The sequence below is a fragment of the Momordica charantia genome (genome assembly GCF_013281855.1).
Source record: "Momordica charantia cultivar OHB3-1 chromosome 10 unlocalized genomic scaffold, Mcharantia_2.0 BLBB01000010.1, whole genome shotgun sequence".
In the NCBI taxonomy this organism is placed as follows: Eukaryota; Viridiplantae; Streptophyta; class Magnoliopsida; order Cucurbitales; family Cucurbitaceae; genus Momordica; species Momordica charantia.
The window spans coordinates 18,171,739-18,196,144 of NW_028275158.1; the positions used below are offsets into that span (position 1 = coordinate 18,171,739).

The 24,406-nt window shown below is 34.6% G+C and overlaps 1 protein-coding gene across 1 annotated transcript; it reads left to right on the top strand.

Annotated features, from left to right (window-relative positions):
- The first annotated feature begins 902 nt into the window (after window positions 1-902).
- Window positions 903-3,039, top strand: LOC111013332 (Ribonuclease E inhibitor RraA/Dimethylmenaquinone methyltransferase). The gene is made up of 2 exons (XM_022287767.2): window positions 903-1,073; window positions 2,349-3,039. The coding sequence occupies exon 2, from the start codon at window positions 2,357-2,359 to the stop codon at window positions 2,855-2,857; it is 501 nt and encodes a 166-aa protein (XP_022143459.1). The 5' UTR covers window positions 903-1,073; window positions 2,349-2,356; the 3' UTR covers window positions 2,858-3,039.
- The last annotated feature ends 21,367 nt before the right edge of the window (window positions 3,040-24,406 follow it).

The following is a 24,406-nucleotide window of genomic DNA, read 5'->3' on the forward strand; positions in this document are numbered from 1 at the left end:
ATTAATTTAATTATTTTTAGGATTTAAAAGCTGTAATAAATATATATTAATTATTTTTAGAATTATTCTTTACTATTATAAAATATATACTAATTATTAAAAAAATGAAATAAGAGATGAGTTTGGGACATATATTTCCTATTCTTGGAGTAGAGATCCGACCCTACGAAAATTTTTTAGAGACACGAAAAATACAAGCTTAGACCTTTTTAAAGAGAAATTTTGGAGATATAAAGAAAGAAATTTAGAAAAAGAAAATTTAAAGATAAAAAGAGGCAAATTTTAGAGGAAAAATACGTTAAAAATATAAATTAGAAAAAAATATTATAGTGAGAACAAAATTTAAAGATAAAAACAAGATTCGAATATACTTTTTAGAGAAAATAAATAAATAAAAGTTATAGCGAAAGATAATTGAACGAGAAAATAAGATATGATTTTTAGAGAAAAAATAGATTACAAAAAGAAAGAAAAATTAAAAAAAACAAAATTGCAGAAAAATAAAAAATCAAGAAAATATTAAATTAGAAAAAAATAAAAATATATAAGCGCTGAAAATTTTGGAGAGAGAAATAATAATAAATACTTAATATACTAAAATTTGAGAGAGAAAAATAAATTTTGTAGGGAGAAATTTTGGAAGAAAAAAGTTTTAGAGCATGAAAGAAATTTCTTAATGATAAATACGAGAAAGAAACGAAAAGTTGCATTAAAAAAATTAGATTTGTTTTAGAAAACTATTTCTTTTTTATTTTTGAAATTTACGTAGAGTTTCAGAATCGCTTTTGAAAAACCAAAAACAAAAATTTTAATTTACTAAATCTAAAAATCAAACTAATACAGGTGATTCATTTAATTGTTAATAATTAAGAGGAAATAGAATCAGTATTTCTTTTTTTTTTAAGGATCGGACGGTGGAAAACGAAGCGGTTACAAGAGGGATGAGATATCACGGCACAGAAACCAGCGCTCTTCGTTCATCCTGATAAATTTTTGCAGCAGCAAATTCGCCAACACCTCTCTATTTGTTATTCAATTGGAAGCTCTGAAGCCATTGAAGAGACGCTGTTGAGGTAAATCAGCAACCCACTGCTTCCTCTCTACGGATTTCAAATTGGGTGTATTGTTGAACCCTAAATTGCTTTTTGCCCTTTGTTGATCCTCGCGAATTCATTTCATCTGTCTTTTATCTTCTGTACTATTAGAAAAGTTGCTTCTTCCAGAGAAAACTGTGTCTTTGAATCTCATTTCTTCAGCAATTGGATGTGGGTGCTGTGTTTTTATCATCTAATATGCCTTTCTGCAGAGTTGCTTTCCACGGGAGAATTGTTTTAACCTTCTTCCACTGGACAGGAGGAAATTGTGTCATTGTAGTTTAAATTAACTTGTTCCGGCCATATGCATTTATGCTGAAGCTATTTTTGTCTGTTCATCAAGTGTTTAATCAAAACATATGGACTCTTGGATATGAACCAAGCTGGAGTTCATTAACCTCTTGCTTTAGTTCTATGTTAAAATACTATTTGATTGTTGAGACTATAGTTTAAAATCTTAGTTTGGTGGGTCTGTAAACTTTTGTATTATTTCGTTTCGGTTCGTGAACTTTCAAATATTCTATTTCTGTTAAGTCTTGGACAGGCATAAAAGACTATTCTAGTTCTTCTTATCATTAATTTTCTACTAATCATTTAACCAGACCTAAATTTATTTAAAAATTGAACTCCTAACCAACAGTAAACATTTTGTCTAAGTAGACATCTATTGATAAGGTAAATAACAAAAAGTATAGTGTGCTTCCATCGAGTTTCTATTATATAATTTATTAAAATTTAACAATAAATATTAAAATAATTGAACTTTCAGAAACCATAATAGAATACAACTCTTAAACTTGGAAATGTTAAGCATGAGAGTTTATGAAGTCTTGGTTTAAAAACCTGGTTTGAGTTCAGCTTTAGGAAGTCGTTTAGAAAAATGATGTGAAGGAGTAGTTGATGGGAGTAAGTTTGGGGTACAGTTGAAACTCGTAAGTTTGTCTGGCGACTTGGCAAATCCATGGGGCAAAAACAGGTTCGATCTTAAGTCAGACCCACCCAATCCAGACCTTCGCTCCAAACACCATCTTAGTGACTATAATAAGATTTAAACGCTACGAAATCCATTCTTCTAGCAATAATGATTATTCTTATCTCCAAATCTTCTCTCACCTCAAAAAGTTTGAACTGTTCTCAAAAGTAGGAAACCTAAAATTTAGAGCAATTGGGAAAGCTTCATATCTTCTTTTTCTTATCTCTTGTGAAGTCACTTCAAAACTACATCCAAATAGCTGACATATCTTTTGCCTGCAGTGGAATGCATGGCATCTCCAGCAACAGCAGATATCTGTGATGCAAACGCAGCACATGTGGCAAGCGGGGATCTGCGAGTACTGCAATCAGTATTCGAGATCTACGGGCAACGGCGGGCGTTTTCGGGGCCGGTAGCAACGGTCAAGGTGTTTGAAGACAATGTTTTGGTGAGACAGTTGCTTGAAAGCCAAGGTGAGGGTAGGGTTCTGGTGGTAGATGGGAATGGGAGCAGGAGATGTGCATTGTTGGGAGGGAATCTTGGGCAGTTGGCTCAAAACATGGGGTGGGCTGGCATTGTTGTGAATGGTTGCATAAGAGATGTTGATGAGATAAATGTTTGTGATGTGGGGGTGAGGGCATTGGGGGCAAATCCATTGAAGTCAAACAAGAAAGGGATGGGAGAAAAGCATGTGGCTGTACAAATTGGTGGGACTCTGATTCATGAGGGGGAGTGGCTGTATGCAGATAGTGATGGCATTTTGGTGTCCAAATTTGAGCTGTCTGTATGAATATTGAATACATAGATAGCTGCTGATTGAGCATCATGCACAAACTCTGTTCTGGTCTCAATTGGTTGTTTCTTAGGCTTCTGGCTCTACTTATGTTTATGTGAACTATTTCATATTTCTTTACCCAATATGTAACATTCAATGTATTTGTGATTCCAAATGAAAGGATGATTCGAAATTGAGTGTTGGTTTGTTCGTTTGTTTTGGAATCTACTTATTAGAAATTTAGAATGTTATAAAAGAAACCTGACCTGAGCAAAATTATATTGGCAGGCATATGAGTTGTAAGTTTGAATCTTTTTCCGTTTATGATGTAATATTGTCTCGAGAAACTAAAACAAAGACAATATTTTGAAGTTTTTTTCTTTTTTCTTTTTTGGTTGAGTTTAAGTTGCTTGGAAGTTGATTAGAAATTGTTTTTGCATTTCGTTTGAAAAAACATCTTTGATAAAATATACTTTTGCTCCCTGTGTTAGAGGACATGTTTTAATTTGATCCTTTAAGTTTAAATTTAAGTTTAAATAAGTGACAGTTTGATCTCCAACCTTTAGAAAATAGTTTTAAATTTCTCTCTCTACCCCCTTCTTCTCGGAGTTTGTTTTCCCTCCCCTGACCTCTCCTCTCTTTATAAAATATCTTTCCATGAAAACCAACTTGAGAGATGTGAGGAAAAGAAGAGAGAGAAAGAGGGGGAGAAATTAGAGAATAAAAAAAATTCCACATGAATAAAAATAACATAAAATTTATAAAATATCCAACTGATCGTTGCCACGACAACAAAAGTTTAACTTCAAGGACTTATTGTCACTTTTCGAGACGTAGGGATCAAATTGAAAATTATCCTCGAACTCAAGGATCAAAAGTGTATTTTACCCAAACATCTTTTGATGAATTTCGCACATGTTTTAATTTGTCTTGCTTATTTAGTTAAAGACAAACTTTAATTTAATTTTTCAAACAATTCAAGTGGCTATTTGCTATTAAAGGACTAAATGAACTTCCAAAACAGACTTTAATTCATTTAGCAGCATTAGGGAAAAAAGAAAGAAAGAAAAAAAAAAAAGACTAGCAACATTGAGAAGACAGATGTTCAAGAAAATAATGTTATGAAAAAGCAGCCAAAGGAAAGAAGAAAGCTTGAGACGAATCTTCCAATTAGAATCAAATTGTTACATTCACAGTGAGAATACTCTCATGCCGTAAATTTTCTACAAAAAATTACCAACTAAAAAAATCGATCAATCACAATAGAGAACAATCAGAAGTAAAATAAAAAGTTATTGGTCGTCAAGAATGTTCAAATCCGGTCCTAGCTCCGACCTGAAACTCAAAAGGAAGACCTAGGGCAAAATCTCCGACGCTCAAGTCAGTAAGCAATTCGAACTCAATATTAGATTCGAGAAGAAATTCGATACCTGATGGTGAAATGAAGCCCTCTATTTATAGGTTTAAGTTTCGACAGGTGTTGCGACAGACGGTTACCTTGGTCAGATTTGAGGTCGAACATGTCGTGCTCCAACAGATCGAGCTCTGACACTTTCCTAGAAACGACAAACTAATCATAGGTAGGAAATAGCGAGTCTTCCACCTCGGAAGGTTCCGAGATGGAGCTCCATAAGTCTGTTCTTCCGGATCTTCCTTTAGTGGCGAATACTCGTCCTCCATGTGGCAATAAGATTTTTCCATCCCCAAACAATGAACAATAAGTTGGAGCCAAAGCGAGCTTAGCTCAGCGATAATTGACATATATTTCAAACCAAGAGGTTGTGAATTCAATCCCTACTCCTCGTGTTGTAAAAAAAAAATGGAAGAAATCATGATCAGGCATGGGACATTTGCTCCTCAAAAAGCTCGGTTTGACACACCAGATGAATCTATTGCCGACGATTATTCCCCTACCAAGTGATCATAGTTTAATAAAATCAATCATTCCCTCATCGAGCCATCAAATTAACAACTCCCACAAATACTCAACAAAATTAAATATAATTATATGCACCAAAAAGTCAGTAAGAATCATATACTAATCAATATTGATGTGGTATCCAAGTATGGTTTTTAAATAATTTTGATTTTGATTTTGATTTTTTGAATATGTTTTGGATGAACAGGGTTGAGCTCCTACATAATAGACTTGGAGATGAAGATGTGATTATTATTGGAGACATTCTGCCTTTTGTAGCGGCGGAGATCCTCTCCGTAAAAAACTATGTTCGGGTTGACATTATTTTGAATATTTATGACTCTGTATGTAATTATGTATTTTTTTTAGTACAAGAATACTCGAGAGTGGAAGTTTGAACACTCGACCTTTTTGTCATTTTTATTTAATAATGTATGTGTTTATCTGGTTGTCCAATTGGAATGACTAATTATGGTAAACTTATCCCTTTAATTTGAAAGCATGGTATCAGCAACCAAATATTCGATAGAAAAAATATCGTATATTTAAATCTCCACCTCCACATGCTGTTGCACGACAAAATGTCGAAAAGGCTTTGCACCACACTCGTCCCATCGCAAATCAGCTTGAATAAAGATAGCTTTTAACAAAATTAAACTCCTCTCAACCCCTTACCCAAGGACTAAACATAAAAGGTCAATTATGCAAAATCACTTAGATTGATTTTTAATAATATAAAATATAATTGCCAATTTGATTCGTTAAGTTACGTATTTTGTACAAAAACTATGAGTTCAAATTTCTATTCACACATATTGCATATTGTACTAAAAATATATATATAAAAGAAAATGACAAAAATACACCTACTTTTTTTTATTATTACCAGTAGGAAACACATGCAGTGCACGTGAAATTTTATAGTTCTATTTTAAAGTTTGAAAATATAAAAATTAATTAAATAGTTAAAATTTTTAATATAATTTGATTCTTTTATCTCTCAATGTTTATCTCACTGAGTTTTTTGTATTTTTCATGTTTATCTCGTAAAATCGATGTCTCAATAATTCTCATCACCCACAGATCGGCTGGTGTAAGTAAAAAAAAAAATGGAACGTGTCGATTACTTGAAAATTTTCCATAAGTAAAATACAACACGCAAGAATAAATGACTTAATATTATTCGATTACTTAATTTTTTTTCTAAAAAAACAAATATTCATGGATTTTTTTTATATTTTTTTGTTCCTAAGATAACAATGCATAAAATGAAAGAGAACTTTGTTTTGATTTCTTATTTGAGTCATTGAAAAAGAGAATGACAAAAAGAAAGAAAGAAAGAAAAATCGGAAGTATGTCCTCTCTTAAACTTTTTAATAAATTACTTATATATTGTAGGTAATGAAGTATTCTTTGGAATAATAATTACTAACATTGCATTGGAAAAAAAAAACTAAAAGTTGAATGTTAGGTCAAAGAATATAACTAAAATATAAGAAAACACAAAGACATTGACTAAACGAGAAAACATACCTAAAGAGAAAATTAGACTCAAGTTTTGACGAGGAAATTGAGAGAAAGAGTGAAAATAGCTCTTTATATAGCGGTAGAAAATAAAAAATTACAAATCTTTTGAAATTTCTTATTAATTATAATAAAAAATAAGTTATAATTTTTTAATCAATTCACAGAAACAAAGACAAAACTATACATATTCTAACTCTTTGTATTCTAACCTTCGTGAGAGAGAGAAAAAATTAATTTGAGAAGAGTGAAAATTGTAACGATGAATATAAAATATTTTGAAAGAAATGAAAAAAAAAAAGATAAATGGAATGGTGGTGTCAGGCGTGAGATGTAGAAAATGAGAGAGAAAATTTTATATTTGAAATACAAAATTGCCTCGAAATAAATATGAAAATGTTTAAACTAAAAAGATAAAATAAGGAGAAAAATTTCTCCATATAACCCTAGAATAAATGGACACACCACTAAACCATATGTATTGTGCTCGTTTGGTAAAGTTCCTGTTTTTTGTTTATGTTTCTTTATTTTTAACGAAGAAAAATGTGTTGCATAATTTTAAACTCCAAGAATTTAACTATGATAAAACAATATTTTTATTTATGTTTTGGAATAAATTGGAAATAGGAAAAGAAAAGAGAAACTTGTTTTGATTGTTCCAAAAATTTCTATACAATTGTAAGAAAGCTCCCAAAATAGGAGGAACAATAAAAAAAAATAGTTATAAAATGCTTAGATTTCTTAAGAAAATTGTGAGAAACAACAAACGGGAACGTTACCAAATAGGCTCTAACGGACCCAATTTGTGCTATAGATGCATGCATATGCAACAAATAATTAAATAAAAATTTTAAAACAAAAATATCCTTAAAAAAACTAATGTAAGAAAAAGAAAATAAAAATATGGCATACACGTATAAAAGAAAACTCAATAAATAAGAAATAGTAAAATTAAAAGTGACGAGCAAATGACGATTTAACATAACTCAAATAGTTAAGTTATCTATCTCCAACTTAAAAATCCTCAGTTCGAATCTCTACCTTCGATATTGTACTCAAAATTAAAAAAGAAAAAATTGATGAACAAAGGAACTAAAAGTAATTAACAACTAAATCATATATGATAAATAAGAGAAGAACAAAATAATAATAATAATAAATGAAGAGAATATATTGAAAGATTAAGAAATTTAGATGGTTGTTTCTAACTTTTTATTTTTAAGATTTTATAAGTTCTCTCTCTAAAATATATATTTTTTCCTAAAGTCTTTCTCACGCCTAATTCTCTAACATATATTTCACTCCCTAACTTTTCTGTTTTTAGTTTTTTTTTTTTTTTCATATTTTAACCGCTTCAATCTTCAAACCCTAAACCATCCATAAAAATCTGCAATTCATGTTTTGATATACACTCAAATCGTTCGTCCCATCTCGAATACTTGATTTCTTCAGTGTCCTTGCGAATTTTAGAACTCTCTAATTTAGATCATAATTTGCTTCCATAAAACCAATCATACCCAATCATCAAACCCAAATCATGGATTTGAAGAGATCGAATCACCGCGGAAGCGATTGACTGCTTGTGATTCAACTCGATTTAGAAGTTATATGTTACCAGTTTTTTAAAACAAAACAATTCTATTCTAAATTAGAGGTTAAGCCTCTTGGAAAAGAATATAACTTATTTTGTAGACCGTGAACGAATCTTCTTCCTCGAGCACGAATTTTGTAACAACACGAATAATTCTCCACGAACTCAAGATTGGACACCACCTCCAAGCTACCTTGCTAGCTGGAACCCACATGGTCGGATCCTCCTTTTTAGAAAAGAAAGACACATGAAATTTTAGAGTGTGATCATGAGAGAGAGATTTCTTTTTCCGTAAAATTTCCTCCAAGTTCTCGGGGAACCAAACCACTTAACTCTTATGTGATTTTTACCCTCTCACTATCCACCTAACTACCAAAACTGACGAGGTAATAATTAATTTAATATATATATTTAATTTAATAAATAAATTAATTAAATAATTAATTAAAATAAAATAACATCAATACCTATATGTGTTGGAGTTTAGTTACCTAACATATTATTTGGCTAAATTGTTAATATAACTAAATTTATATGATTTATACCTACTATATTTTGATATAATTTAATCAATTAAAATGCGTTATTATTGTTCCAAGTCAAGTATAGCTCAAGTGGTTAAGATACTTATCTCAAATACAAAAAACGATTCAAGTTGGTATATTGGCTGGAATGATAGATTTTTTTTTCCTTTTCGTTTTCTTCTTCTTCCTTATTCTTGCAATGATTACGGTCAGTATATTGGTCGGAATAGCCGAGATTTTTTATTCTTGTTTATTTCTTCTTATGGAAGAGACGGACTAAATGGTGAATGAGAATCACATCAACTGAAAGTTTGAATAGACAAAAGAGAACGTAGATCTCTCTCATAAAACTATTCTTAACCTAACGATGTCTCCCTCTCTCGCCTTCAACTCTGACGAAAGGGACAACTTTGACAGAAAAGCCCCAATGTGGGACTTGTAATTTTAATATGCTACGTGGGGACAAAATCAATTTTGGGAAATATCATTCAAAGAAATGAGGAGCATTTGGAACAGCAAGCTCATATTTTTCCTACTATGAAAATAGGAAGAATCTTGACCCAACCCAATCCAATCCCACAAAATTTTGGGTTAGGTTGGTCATTAGGTTCGATTCTGTCGGTTTTCTTATCTGATCAACCTCAATGTTCGAGTTGGTCTAAAATTCATAACCCGACTGAACCCCACCCGAACAACAACAACGACCTTCTTTCCATCATCGTCCTCTAATTTTTAATTATTTTTAATATCATTTACATTTTTATTTATACGTTATTAAAAGAAGATGCACGCAAATTTATATTATTGGACTCCATCTTTTATCATCATTGTAGATTCCACTATGAAATAGATAGGATACACTAAGAATTTTTATATTGATCGTGTCTCGCCTATGAGAATCGTCCAAAAAGAAAATATCTTCATAAATTTTCCTTACTATATAGCCCATATATGTAGAACACTTACATAATTTGTTCTAAGCTCCCCTACAGAATCTCTACAAATTCTGCGTTATTTGAAACTATAATTAAAGGTCAGACGTTAAGATGACATTGTAGTTCCAAGTAATTCTATTTGATTGGGTTTCTACGACATTGAGTATTGTGCACGTCGAATGACATTGACGTATAATTAGAAGATTTCGCACGTCCATCAACTGACATTGTGAGTTCGATCTCTACCCGATATATTGTACTAAACAAATCTAACGGTCCAAATCATGGTAAGAATCAAAATGCGCATCACTTCGATTACAACCAAGCTGTCAAAAACATCATATTATGATGGTCGAAATACATTGCTAATTTGGATTTTTTTTCTTTCTATTTTTTAAGGAGAGATGACTTGTAAAAGTGATCACATCCATTGAATCCATTGTCTATAAGATCTTAATTTTGGAAACAAAAAACAATATTATTTTTATAATCTAATAATCATTGTTGAATTTACATTCAAAAAGGTTTAGAAAATAAATTATTTTTTAATGGATGCACTTAGTTTAGTGAATCAATTTCATCAAACTAATAATATGGGGATGCAACTAATAATTTTTCAAAACCAAAATCTAAAAATTGGTTATAAAACTAATAAATAAATCACAATCAAAATGAAAAAGGGAACTTGGCATGTGTGACCTCAAATATTTTCTAATTTTAACTTTTGACCTATTTTCAAATAACTCTGTATCGGTGACACCTCTCAATATATTATCTTTTACCTATTTGCATTTGTATAAAATCTAAAATACCTCATGTTAAAAAAATCATTGTTTGAGATTTTGAATTTTAAATAAATAATAGAGCGCAAGTGTACCGTCACAAGTAATAAAAATGAAATGACGTTGGTTTCGATTTTTAAAAACTTATGCAATAAATTCAACTCATTTGCTTTGAATTAGCTATAAATACACAAAATTTTTCTTCACTGTACTTTTCATCTATATGTTCTGCTTCTCCATATTCTTATGTAAACTTGAAGGTATAAATCATCTTCTTATGTCTAGAACTTAGGATATAAATTCATTCTTAATATGTCTATTAGAAAAGTGAATTTATTTTAATAAAAACTAACTGTAACCTTGGGTCGAGGTCCTATGTCTAGGCTACTCGAGCGAAATCTTTATGTTTAAAGTCTTTCTTCCAAAGTTAAATCATTAAAGGTTGTGAAAAATATATCAACCTTTTCATAGTTATGTTTTGTAAAATCATTAATTGGCCAAATTAATCTTTAGCTTTATAAAACAACCTCTTAAGTGATAAGAGAGAAAAATATTTTGCCTTGTTCGATTTTTAAAAACTTTAACTAATAATCCATAACCGGACTTGTGAAAACAAGTTTAGCTCATAATTAATTCTAGAGAAAAAACATAATTGAATGATGTTGTAACCGAAAAGAAATGATTAAAAGAAAATAGAATAAGAACAAGTTATAAATGGTAGAGTTGTAACCTGAATCCCTTACCTGACCCGTTCTCTTTTGAGATTTAGGGAGCAATACACAATCAATTCTACGAAATTGTGTGATAGAAAATTGAGAAGTAGACTAATAAAACTCTTGGAATTTTTTTAAATAAGATTCAAACTTATAAGGCAAGAACAACTAAAAACTAAAGGGAAATGGAAAAAGCTCAGAGCAAGGCGTAGAAAGCTTGAAAAGTGATCACTAATGAAGTGAGTAAGTCACTCTATTTATAGGGAGCTCCAAGGGTGAGGTTGAACATTTGGTGGAGAACCATCCCTTTAAAACTTCTTTAACTTAATTTGTTATTGAATTAGCCTCCTCCCTTGCATGAATGCACAATAACGTAATTTCCATCAATAACATCTCTAAATGTTATAAAAATGTGACTTGTACGTGTATAATCCAAGATAAAATATAATGCATAGTTTTGGGAATCAAAATAAGCTCAAAAGTACTATTTCTAAGCATGAAGAAGAAGAAACTTTAATTTAATTAAAACCCTAAACTATTAATTTTAAAAACATTATAAATTTGTTTGCGAACTCGATCTTAAATCAAATAAGAATAGCTTAGCGATAATTGACATATATCTCTAATCAAGAGATTGTGAGTTCGACCCCACCCACACATATTATACTAAAAAAAACTGTTCAGCCATTGGTTTAAGTTGCTTCTGTGTTTGCTCTCTATTATTTTAGCTTCTTCTTCACATTGTTTATATATATATATATAAATAAAAGTTTAAATTTTATTTAAAAATACTTTACTAAATATTATGAGTTTTATTATATTTTTTATATTTATATCGATAATTCAATCATATTTTATTTCAAACAAATTAATTTCATATTGAGTGTCATTTGAGTCTCGCGTCACGCGACACAAAACTCTAGGTCCACTGTTGAGTTTAATATAGTGTAATTTATTCAACTAAAAAATGCATTAAAATATCTATTTTTATCTTGAAAAAAAAACCTCTTAGCATTTGTTATAAGTCACACGATTTTTGTTTACTCAACTTGTGGTTTGAATTTATACTCTGTGTTAATATGTATTGGTATAATTTACGTAGAGAACAATATTATCAATTTGTTAAGAGTCGAATAAAAAGATAGATGATGTGATCATATTTGACCCAATACTTCAAAATGTTCCCTACACCAACAATGAAGAGAAGCTTGAGGAAAGACCCACCAAACGAAAGAGACTTCATTGGATCCATCAACAAATTTTGAACCTATTGAAGGCCAATGAAGAAACTACTAGGGTCAAGAGGAAGCATGGAGAGGAAGAGAAGCCAAGCGAGTGGCCCCACTTCAAAGACAAGCCTATCAAAAGGCCACCCGCACGCATGCACGCCACCGCACGCGCACCCCTGTCGCGGGCGCCTCAGCCCTGCTAACCTCATAGCGTACGACCCTTACGCGCGCTGCTTGCCCAAGTGTCCATCGCCTGCCGTCGACGCCTGCATGTCTGCGCCTGCCCAGCACCTCTGTGCGCCCCTGCCGCGCCCTCTGTCCGCCTAGCGCCCATGCGCGCCCGCCCTGTCTGTCTGCACGTCCCACACCCAAGCGCCCGCACGCCCTGCACACCATTAGCGCCCACACCTGCGCCCCCCGCACGCCCCTCAGCACTCATGCCAACGCTCAGCGCCTCTGTCCGTCGCCCATGCGCGCGCCCACCAGTGCCAGCCATGCCCCCACGTGCGCCAACATCCCACCCAACCTTGCCTTGTCGCCCACTCCCTCCCAGTTAAGGAAAATATTTCCTTGATATTTTGGTTTATTTGGTGGAATTTGTTTTTATTTTGATTTTGTTTTATTTCTTTTTGATTTAACAATTTTAACTTCAACTTTAGGCAAGTTTAGCACTTTTTAGGAATTTATCAATTTTTATTCTTTTTAATTTTTTTAATTTCCTTTAAAGGTCATGGGCCTTAGCCTATAAATAGGCTTGTACCCCATTTGTTTTGAAACATCTTGGAATTATCATTTGAATAGAAAATTGAGAGTCTTATATTTTCGTATTTGCCCCTCGGAGCATGCTTGTTTCGTTGATCATCAAACTTGTGGAGTGTTTCTGGCCTCGAACATACTGAGTATTCTGTCTACTTAAGGTAACGACGGCAAAGGTAATCCCTCTAACTCTTAGCCTTTCGGATTGAACCAACTATACGATTGGATTCAAGTGGCTTGTGGCTCGAGTAGCTCAATATGCTTTGGTTGTCGCGTATCATTTGTTATCAGAGCGTAGGCTCTAGACCAGAATATATGTTATTTTTCTGTTTTTTAAATTTCTTGTCATTGTCTTTACTTTCTTTAATTTGAAAATTTCACAAAAAAAAAATTATCATCCATTGTTTTTGTCTTCCGCGTACCATTCGATCTATCTATTTTGCGTGAGAATTTTTTTGATTTCAAAAATTACTTTAAAGTGTATAAAACTTGTTTGTTTGTGTTCATCACCTCAAAAGGTTTCCAACAAGCCAAGTTTAACTTTAATCCGACCCTTAGTTAAAGTTATCAATTTTTCTTCGAACCCCAGAATTTGAGAGAAACCTGTAGAGAGCACAAAACCGAGAGCTGATTTAAAAAATCTATAACTTTTTGCTCCGAAGTCTAAATTACGTGAAACTAGTCCATTTGAAAGATTTATGAGTTAACTTTCCAGAAAGCTTAGAATAATTAATTTTCGATCTGTGGTTTGAAAGTTTTCGAGTTTTTCATCCGTACTGTTTTTTGAAAAATCCTGCAGCCACCGAGAAAACACAATCCCAATTCCGACGAATCATATCTTGCTGACCTTTTTGTTAAATATAGTCACATCAGATACCAAATTAAAGGTCTTTGAAGGAGCTTTCCAAGGATATAAAGATTGCAACCATCCGAGGTTTGTAGAAAAAGTTATCAGCCAAGGAAAAGAAGGTGTCAAGGCAGAAAACTTTCCATATTTAAAGCTAGACGATTTTGGAGAAAATCTTTGGGCCATCAAATCTTGTCCAAATCAATTTCTTTTTGGCAAAGACATACTAATATTATTTACATTTTGATTTAAAAATATTTTTTAATTATTATGACAAGGAAGACAGCCGCCTACCCTGAGCCACCAGAAAGAACCTATTTTTGTGTAGCCCCAGACTTCTTTGAGAGAGCAGCCCCTCCAAACGTTTTCCAAACCTTCTGGCAGCCCACATACACTCAGTACACTTGTTGTACTTCTGTTTTCCACTTGTTTGAGCCCAATCCGAGTTGTACACAACACGCACCCTTCACCTAAATTCGCCTTATTTACTGCAAAGGCTACTGTTTTGTTGGTAAGTATTATTTTTTGTGTGTTTGCACTACGAGTAGGATTTTGTACATCATTTAAAGTTTACTTTTGACTTCATTGATTTGATTGCATATTTTTCTTTGTTTAGCTTTGACATCAATTTTCATATTGTTGTTGAGTCTTTAGCACCAAGAGCATTAGACTTAAGGTTGTATTTTATCATTCCTTGTTTAAAACTTGTCTTTTTCTTTTTTATTCTTAATATCATTTGGTATTTGTTTGCCACCATTTGATTCTTGTCTTTGGTATCATCTATACCATTTACCCTTTAGTCAAAAAAAAAAAAAAGAAATACTTTTGCAAAGTTGCTTGTAGGTTTATACCCACTTATTCCAAGACCGATTAGCCACGAGCATTCAAGTGAGCATCTCCAAAGGTATCCACACCAACATCCACCCTACCAAAGGAAAGGAAGCCGATAGGTTAAGTAAGGGAGTGAGAGAGAATTTTCTTTATTTTACTAACGTTTACTTCATAGTGATGGCAACAAGAGGAAAGTCTCATGACTCTCAAGAAGAAAGAGACAAGGCCAATGTGAGCGATGAAAGACTTAAAGAAACTCAAATTCAAGCCTTTGCAAGGTTCATACAACGGCTTGAAGACCTAACCAAATCCTTACAAATGATGAACACCCGTGTTCAAGGATTGGAAAGGCCACAAAGATTGGCCCACTGAAGGAGACCAATCAGTCCAAGAGAGATATCCGACGGTTCCCAAGAAGAAGATGTAGGTACTTTAAATGAATATTTTGCTAACGAAGACCCTTTTGATGTAGGTCCTCCAAGAAGAGCATACATTGGCCAAGGGAAGAGGAAGATTTCAACAACACCGAGAGAGCTCAAGAAGGGAAAACTACCTTGGGAGCCTCAAGTTGAAAATATCAACCTTCCATGGAAAGTCTACACCCAAAGAGTATGAATCATAGGAGAAGGAAATTGAGTTAGTGTTTGCATGCCACAACTATGCTGATGACAAGAAGGTAATTCTCATAATCACTCATTTTAAAGATTATGCACTAACTTGGTGGGATAAAGTGATGTCTCATAGAAGGAGAAACCATGAATGACCCATAGATTGTTAGATAGAATTTAAGGAACTCGTGAAGAGAAGATTTATGCCACCACACTACCATAGAGCAAATTCAAGAAAACTTAACAAGCTCTATCAAGGCCAAAGGAGTTGAAGACTACTACAAGGAGATGGACATGTTGATGAGCCGTTTGCAACTAAAGGAAGATGAGGAGACCACTATGGGCTGATTCTTAGATGGTCTTAATCTGGACATAGCCGACAAAATTGACTTGCAACACTATGAAGACATGGAGGAACTTCTACACCTCGCCATCAAAATAGAGAAGCAAAACCAAAGAAGGGCTAAAAGATATGTCAAATTTACCCCTAAGACCACTATTAGCAAAATGGAGAACAAATCCCTAGAGACAAAACCGAAGGTTAATTATGAAAAGTGAGAGTCATCCAAGTCCAAAATCCAACCCGAAATTCCCAAAACTAGGATTAGTGATATTAAATGTTTTAAGTGTCATGGATTAAGTCATATAAGCCGAAATTGTCCTAATCAAAGAGCCATGATACTTAAAGAATGAGAACTAGTCACGGATGATGAGGAGGAGGGAAAAAGTAGAGGTTGAAGAGAGAAAAGAAGAAAGTAGTCAAGAGGAGGAAGTAGAAGAGGATTCCAAGGATATAGCCTTAGTGGCTAGGAGGAACCTCAATGTACAATTTAAGGATGAACCCTTAGAGGCACAAAGAGAGAACTTATTTCATACTAGGTGCATAGTAAACTCCACCCCATGTAGTGTTATCATTGATAGTGGGAGTTGCACTAATGTTGCTAGTAAGGATATAGTGGAAATGTTGAGTTTAGCCACCTCACCCCACCCACGGCCTTATAGCCTGGTTGAATAATAGTGGGGATGTGAAGGTCCAAAATCAAGCTCAAGTTCAATTCAATATAGGTAGGTACAAAGACGAGGTCACTTGTGATGTTGTACCTATGCATGCTAGTGATTTCTTGTTAGGGAGACCGTGATAATTTGGTAAGAAAGTGAGTTTTGATGGTTTTCTTAACAAATATTCCTTTGAGCATCAATGTAAGAAAATCACACTTATACCTCTTTCTCCAAAGGAAGTACACATCAATGAGTTAAAATTGGAAGAAAGAAGGTTGGAGGCCGAGAAAAGGGAAGTTATTGAACTTTGAAATAAAAATAAGGAGAAGGCCCCAAAAAAGAATGAGAAAGTCGTGACCCTCATGGCTAGAAAGGATAAAATAGAGTGAGTTTTATGTGCTACATAATTGCTTCTTCTATATCTACATGAAGGTAATAATCTCCTAACTCAAGAAAGAAGAAGTACTTTGCCTCATACTTGTGTTGAGTGTTTACAAGATATCGAGGAGACAATGCCCGAAGTCATTCCATACTTGGAGAGAAGAATGGAAGAAGAAGAAAGAGGGCAACAAGAAAGCTTTTTTGAGCCGCACACTCAAGGATCCCAAACACCTCAAGAGGCCGAGCTACATGAAGAGAGCCAACATGACAATCAAGTGGAGATCTTTGAGAAGAAAGAAGAAAATGAAGTTTTTCAACTTCATCAAGCTAATAGTCCTACTATAGATGCTTATCATTGGAGTAACTTGCTTCATTTGGATGTAGGTAAACAACTTGATTCGATGACGAATCCAATTCAAGAAGGAGGAGATGATGTGATCATATTTGACCTAACACTCCAAAATGCTCCCTACAGCAACAATGAAAAGAAGCATGAAGAAAGACCCACCAAACGAGGGAGACTTCATTGGGACTATCAACAAATTTTGACCATATTGAAGGCTAATGAAGAACCTACTAGGGTCAAGAGGAAACATGGAGAGGAAGAGAAGCCAAACAAGTGGCCCAAATTCAAAGATAAGCTTATCGAAAGGCCACCCGCACGCACTCATGCCACCGCGCGCGCCATCACGCCGCGAGAACCTCACAGTGTACCCCCTACCGCGCGCACCTCATAGCGCACGACCTTTGCGCGCGCTGTCTGCCCAAGCGCCCCTCACCTGCCGCCACACCTGCACGCCCACGCCTGCCCATTGTCACAATCGCACTTTAACGGGACTCAGGAAGCGATTGTGCGGCACTTGCTTTCACCCTCTAGCAAGTCAGCCAATGCGGAAACGAATAGCCAGTGGCACAAAGGCTATATGTCGCAACCTCTACCCCCGTTCTCGAGAAAACGGTTTTGGAAAACGGGGTTAGAGAAAAAGGTTTTGGAAAACGTTTGTAAGCATTTTGGAAGTTGTTGTAAGCTTGAATGCAAGAGAATAGATTAGCGGCAAGACAAGAATACAACGCAATGTAGGAAAGATGACTAGGTGTACCCCCCTAAGGTAGATTATAAAGCATTTTGCTTTTGGCAGGCGTGAACATGCAAAGTGGCGAGGAGTCACTCGCCACCAAAAGTACAAGGAAAACTAAATAACAAGCAAAACTAAATACATGACATGAAAGTATGTGGAAAGAGGTTGTTATGGGCATGCGGCCACGGGCAACAGGCCCTGGACAAGCATGACCATGACACCCAGCACCCCTGTGCGCCCCTGCCTGCCGCATATACCCGCGAGTCCACACCTACCCCAAGCGCCTCGCGTGCTCATCTCTGCGCCAACTCCCGCGCGCCCTCTGTCCGCCTAGTGCCCATTCACGCTGCCATGTCTGTTTGCACGCCTCACGCCCAAGCGCCCGCACACCCCTCAACGCCCATGCCAACGCCCAACGCGCCTGTCCGATGCCCATTTGCGTGCCAACAACCCACCTCGCCCTGCCTTGCCACCTACTTAAGGAAAATATTTCCTTAATGTTTTGGTTTATTTTGTGGAATTTGATTTGATTTTGTTTTATTTCTTTTTTATTTAACAATTTTAATTTCAACTTTAGGCAATTTTAACACTTTTTAGGAATTTATCAATTTTTTTTAAATTTTGTTAATTCCTTTAAAAACCATTGACCTTAGTCTATAAATAGGCTTGTACCCCTTTGTTTTGAAGCATCTTGGAATTATTATTTTAATAGGAAATTGAGAGTGTTTCTCACTTTTGCCTTGTGCCCCCCCCCCCCCCCCCCCCCCCAAAATACCGAATCACTTTGTGTGGTTGAACTTAGGTTTTCGTATTTGCCCCTCGGAGCATGCTTGGATGACCAAACTCGTTGAGTGTTTCCGGCCTCGAGCATAGTGAGTATTCTGTCTGCTCAAGGTAACGACCACAAAGGTAATCCCTCTAACTCTTAGTCTTTCGGGTTGAATCAACTATACGATTGGATTCAAGTAGCTTGTGGCTCAAGTAGCTCAATACACTTGGGTTGTTGCATATCAGTAGATATTCAAACGGTTATTTTTTAAAGTTTATGTACTCAAATAGACAATTTGAAAGTTCATGAATCAAAATTGACGATTTGTAAGTTTATGGACTAAAATTGAATCATATTGAAAGTTCAAACCACAAGATAAGATTTAAACAAAATTTTTTAAATGATGCTTCAAATGAAAGCCTACTTAAATGTAAAAATTAACTAAGCTTATCTATGTTTAGGTTCAATGAGATGAAATTGAAACTCTATGGTAAAAATTTATTAATACAAAATTTATAGTTCAAGTGTCAACATGAACACGATTCAACTAATTAATACATTATTTACTTCTTCAAGGTTGGAGGTGCGAATTTCATCACTCTTGTTGAATTAAAAAAATACTGAGTATATCAAATGATCCATAATCTTTGAGGTAATTCTCAGTTTGGTCCTTAAATTTTTAAAATTATATCTATCATACCCTTAATAAATTAAGTATTCTCACTTAGGTCATTAAGTAAAAAAGGATGTTAAATTTTATTAACAAAAGAACTAATGTATGGCTACTAGTTAGACACAAAAAATTCTCACTTGTATATCCCACTTCAAATAAATGGATTTTATTGATTGCCTCATTGAATGTTGCTAACGGTTAATCATCATTGGTTGACCCATCGGTCCAAATGGATTCAAAAAAATTTAAAAGAATTTAATATCCTACATGTTTCTTTGATAACCAAATGTGGTAGGATCATGCAGTTGTCATTGGCTTGGATAAAAGAATTAGTGGAATATGCCTGAAAGAAAATAGAGGAGCGAGGCGGACATCGGCACGTGCGGGGAGGCTAGCGTAGGTAAGCTCACATAAGGGTCTGAGCTCACGTGTGTGTGTATATATAAATGATTTTACTAATGATTAGGTTGTATTTAATGTGTGATATTGTATTTGAGTATTAATAAAATAATAATAATTTATTGAGATATTAATTTTTTTTTTCAACAAAAATTTGAACTTTTTTTTTTGTCAACAAAATTTAAGAAGAATGTTATTATTAATAGCTTAAAAGATCTCTGTAGTCTCAATAGAGTAAGGATTTAGTCTTTAAATTCTAGTTTGTAACAATTTAATCCTTATATTTTAAAATTTTTACAATTTGGTCTTGAACTACGGTATGTAACAATTAATTGATGTAGTTTAAATTTTGTAATGATTTAGTCCGTAAAATTAGTGAATCAATTTCATCAAACTAGTCTCTAAACTTAAATGAGTGATGTAAATAATAATTCTTGTGGATGGCGAATTTTGGAGAGGTCCACGTGTCTCTCGGATGAGAGTGTTCGCCGATGAGCAAATGAGTCTGCAACAAAAAAACTCGACGCCGGTGCGGTGTCTCGCCTGATACACTCTAACACTCAAGTTAGTGATTAGAGTAAAAAAATAGGAGTAGACACCTTGAGGGTTAAGTGACAGGTCTTTCACTTACTTGGTGGGAGTCATTTCCTTTTATAGGCACAGATGATTGACCAGAAAGGATGACGGTTGTGGACGTATATGCTTGTCAAGCTATACGAGGCCCTGACCGAAGCGCGAACGTTCCCAACAGACAGTGGGTGGTTCAACTGCAGGTCTCTAAAAATGTAGCTTGCAGGTTTCAGGCTGCAATCCTTAGCATCTTCCTCGTGCACGTGTGGTGGTGATGCGTCTGTATGTCTGTGCAAAGTACGATGGTAACCGTCAGTGGTCCCAAACCTCGTTGTCGCTCCCACATGTCACGCTCGTGTCTTTTCCTCAAGAATCCTTCAAAACCAAAATCTAAAAATTGGTTATGAAACTAACAAATAAATCACACTCAAAAGGAAAAACCACTAAAAAAAATCAAGTTTAATGAAATGCTAAGATCCAGCAACAAATACTAAAAAATATCCACAAAATCTCACAACTAAAAAACAGTGTCAAACTCAAATCACAAAACTGTCTAATTCAACCTAAAGAAGCAAAAATATTCTAACACAAAACCAATCTCAAATTAGTAATAATTTGGTGCCTAAATTTTAGTATATAACAATTTAACGATGAAATTTTTTATTAAATTTCTTATACATTTAGAACGAAATATATTTATAAATTACAAAGACTAAATTGTTATACGGCACTTAATTTTGATAAATTTTTTTTATGGAAAAGACTAAATTGTTACAAATTTTAAACTATAAGCACTAAATGAATTGTTATATACTAAAGTTTAGAGACTAAATTGTAAGTAATTTAAAAAGTGCAGGACTAAATCATTACAAATTAAATTTCAGAAACAAAATAGTTAGTTGAGCAGAAGTACATAACTAAAATGTGCTTATTAACAAAAAATTATTTCGATGAAAATGACATAAAACATCACATTGGTAAAGTAAAATCCCTTCTTGTTGGGCTTCGGGGCCACTCCGGTACAGAGGACTCACAGACTGCCTTCATCTCCTCTTTCGAGCTTCGAGCTAGGGCACGCGCTCTTGATTTCCTTCATGCCGGATTTGCGTAATTGACGCCACATGCTCACATATTTCCTCCAATATCCAATTTCTCTCCGTTTAATCCACTTCCTCCCACGAATCCGTCTCAAGGTAAATTTCTTTTCCTTCTGAGTTATCCGGATGTTGAAGACCTTCCATTATAGCCATAACCTCTACAACTTTTATGCTTGTTTTCCACGACATAATTTATTGCCGCCTTGTAAAATTGATCCTTCTTTGTTGCGTAAAACCACCCCAAACCATCTTGGTGTTTGTCCTCGAACCACAAAGCATAAATGTTTAGTTTAGGAAAAGTACATGACTAAAATGTGTTTTTTAACCAAAAGTTATTTCGATGAAAAGGACATAAAAAATCACATTGGTAAAGTAAAATCCCTTCTTGCTGGTCTTCGGAGCCACTCTGATACAGAGGACTCGCAGACTGCATCCATCTCCTCCGACGACGTTCGAGCTTCGAGCTTCGAGCTAGGGCACGCTCTCTTGATTTCGCTTCACGTCGGATTTGCCTAATTGACGCCACATGCTCACAACGAATCCGTCTCAAGGTAAATTTCTTGTCTTTCTGAGTTATCTAGATGTTGAAGACCTTCCATTATAGCCATAGCCTCTACAACTTTTATGCTTTATTTCCCACGAACTAATTTATTGCTACCTTGTAAAATTGATCCTTCTCGGTTGCGTAAAAGCCACCCCAAACCACCTTGGTGTCTATCCTCGAACCACAAAACATCAATATTTAGTTTAGGAGAAGTACATAACTAAAATGTGTTTATTAACAAAAAGTTATTTTGATGAAAAGGATATAAAACATAACATTGATAAAGTAAAATCCCTTCTTGCTGGGCTTCAGAGCCACTCCGGTACAAATGACTCGCAGACTGCCTTCATCTCCTCTGACGAGCTTCAAGCTAAGGCACGCGCTCTTGATTTTGATTCACGCCTGATTTGTGTAATTGACGCCACACGCTCACAAATTTCCTCCAAGATCTAATTTCTCTCCGTTTAATCCACTTCCTCCCACGAGGTAAATTTCTTTTCCTTCTGAGTTATCCAGATGTTGAAGACCTTCCATTATAGCCATAACCTCTACAACTTTTTTGCTTGTTTTCCACGACCTAATTTATTGCCGTCTTGTAAAATTGATCATTCTCTATTGCGTAAAACCCACCCCAAACCACCTTGGTGTCTGTCTTTGAACCACGATGCATCAACGTTTAGTTTAGGAGAAGTACATAACTAAAATTTGTTTATTAACCAAAAATTATTTCGATGAAAAGAACATAAAACATCAGCTACCTTCATCTCCTCCGATGACTTTGAGCTTCATCTCCTCCGATGACCTTGAGCTTCGAGCTTCGAGCTAGGGCATGCGCTGTTGATTTTGCTTCACGCCGGATTTGCCTAATTGACGCCACATGCTCACAAATTTCCTCCAAGATCCAATTTCTCCCAGTTTGATCCACTTCCTCCGACGAATCCGTCTCAAGGTAAATTTCTTGTCTTTCTGAGTTATCCAAATGTTGAAGACCTTCCACTATAGTCATAGCCTCTACAACTTTTATGCTTTGTTTCCCACGAACTAATTTATTGTCGCCTTATAAAATTGATCATTCTCTTGCGTAAAACTCACCTCAAACCACCTTGGTGTCTGTCCTCAAACCACAAAGCATTAATGTTTAGTTTCAAAGAGTTAGATCTAGGGGTGGGGGTGTTCACTTTGTAGAACTTGAAATTTGTCTCTACAAACTTTATGACAAATTATTCTCTTGATGCATGATTTGAGAAATATTGAGCTTGTCTTGCAGCGGCCTTTCAATTTCAGTTTTAGCCTTTGTTTGCTTGGTATGTCTCCACAAATCACTCTGTTACTATGCTCCCAAAGCTTCTATATGATGATCATTATCTTGTTAAGAATTTCTTGGGTTGGCATTCCTTTCCTGTCGAAACAACCAAAATATGCATTAGATTGTAAGAAATAAGGCCATAAAGCCCCTGTTACCTATCATTCCCAGAAGAGATGACGCAATTTTTCCTCGTTTTTCCTGCACAAAAATGTTTTAATTGGAAGAATCTAATTCATAAATTTTAATATACTTGTTGACTGATAAATTTTGACGAATCACAAATTGTCACATAATTATAATGGCAAAATTATATGTCATTAAATTGAGGCCAATTAAATAATGTCACATATTATTTTTGGGTAGTTGAATTCGACCCATCAAATTATGTTATAAATAGAGGGTTCATTCACCATCTAATCCATCCTGCAAAGGATCAAAATCCTCAATCTTGCAGAGATCAAAATCCTCCCTCCTGCAAAAGGATCATAATCCTTCATCTTGCAGAGTTTAAAATCCTCAAAATTCTCCATCCTGCAGATGATCAAAATCCTTCATCCTCTATAGGATCAAAATTATCTTGGCCCTCTAGAGATCAAGGAGAAGCCAAAGAAGATCAAGATCATCATCAATGATCGAGATCAACAAGTTTTGATCTCCAAAGAAGATCAAGATCATCATCAACGATCGAGATCAACAAGTTTATAAGGCCTAGCCAATCAAGATCATCAAGCCCGAGGCCGATCAAGATCATCATCAAGCTCGAGGCCGATCAAGATCATCATCAAGCCAGAGGCCGATCAAGATCAACAAAGCCGCCAAGAGGCTGATCAAGATCAACAAGCCACCGATAGGCCGATCAAGATCAACAAAGTCGTCGATAGGCCGATCAAGATCAATAAGTCGAAAAGAGGCCGATCAAGATCAACAAAGCCGTTGATAGGCCGATCAAGATCAACAAGTCGAAAAGAGGCCGATCAAGATCAACAAAGCCGTCGATAGGCCGATCAAGATCAACAAGCCCCTAAAAATTCAAGGGAAAAAATCAGAGGATAAATATTAGAGGGTGTACGAACCCCCAAATATCAATACAAATTGTATTTAGTCCACGAAATATAATTATCTGAAATTTCGTGCGAACAATACTAGTGTATTACCACGTGGGATGCACAAATATTTTTTAATTATAAAATATCTTACATTTTAAATGTGATAATTTGAATTTTAAATTTTGTCAAGGGCAACATAAAATGACTAAATTTATGAGTTAAAGTAAATATGAGATCATTACACTAACTTATTTGGTTAAAACATTAATAACCTTCTTCATAGTCAAATTTTTATTTTACTATTTTATATTCACTTATTCTAACCTTCTTCGTAGCCATAATTTATTTTACTATTTTCTAATCATTATTCTATATATATATGGTTAACCATTTAAAATAATTTGTAGTTTTTGTTAAACAAATTTAAATTAGTTTATCAAGTA

Coding starts and splice junctions, on each gene's coding strand:
- LOC111013332 (XM_022287767.2), top strand. CDS start 2,357: ATGGCATCTCCAGCAACAGCAGATATCTGTGATGCAAACGCAGCACAT.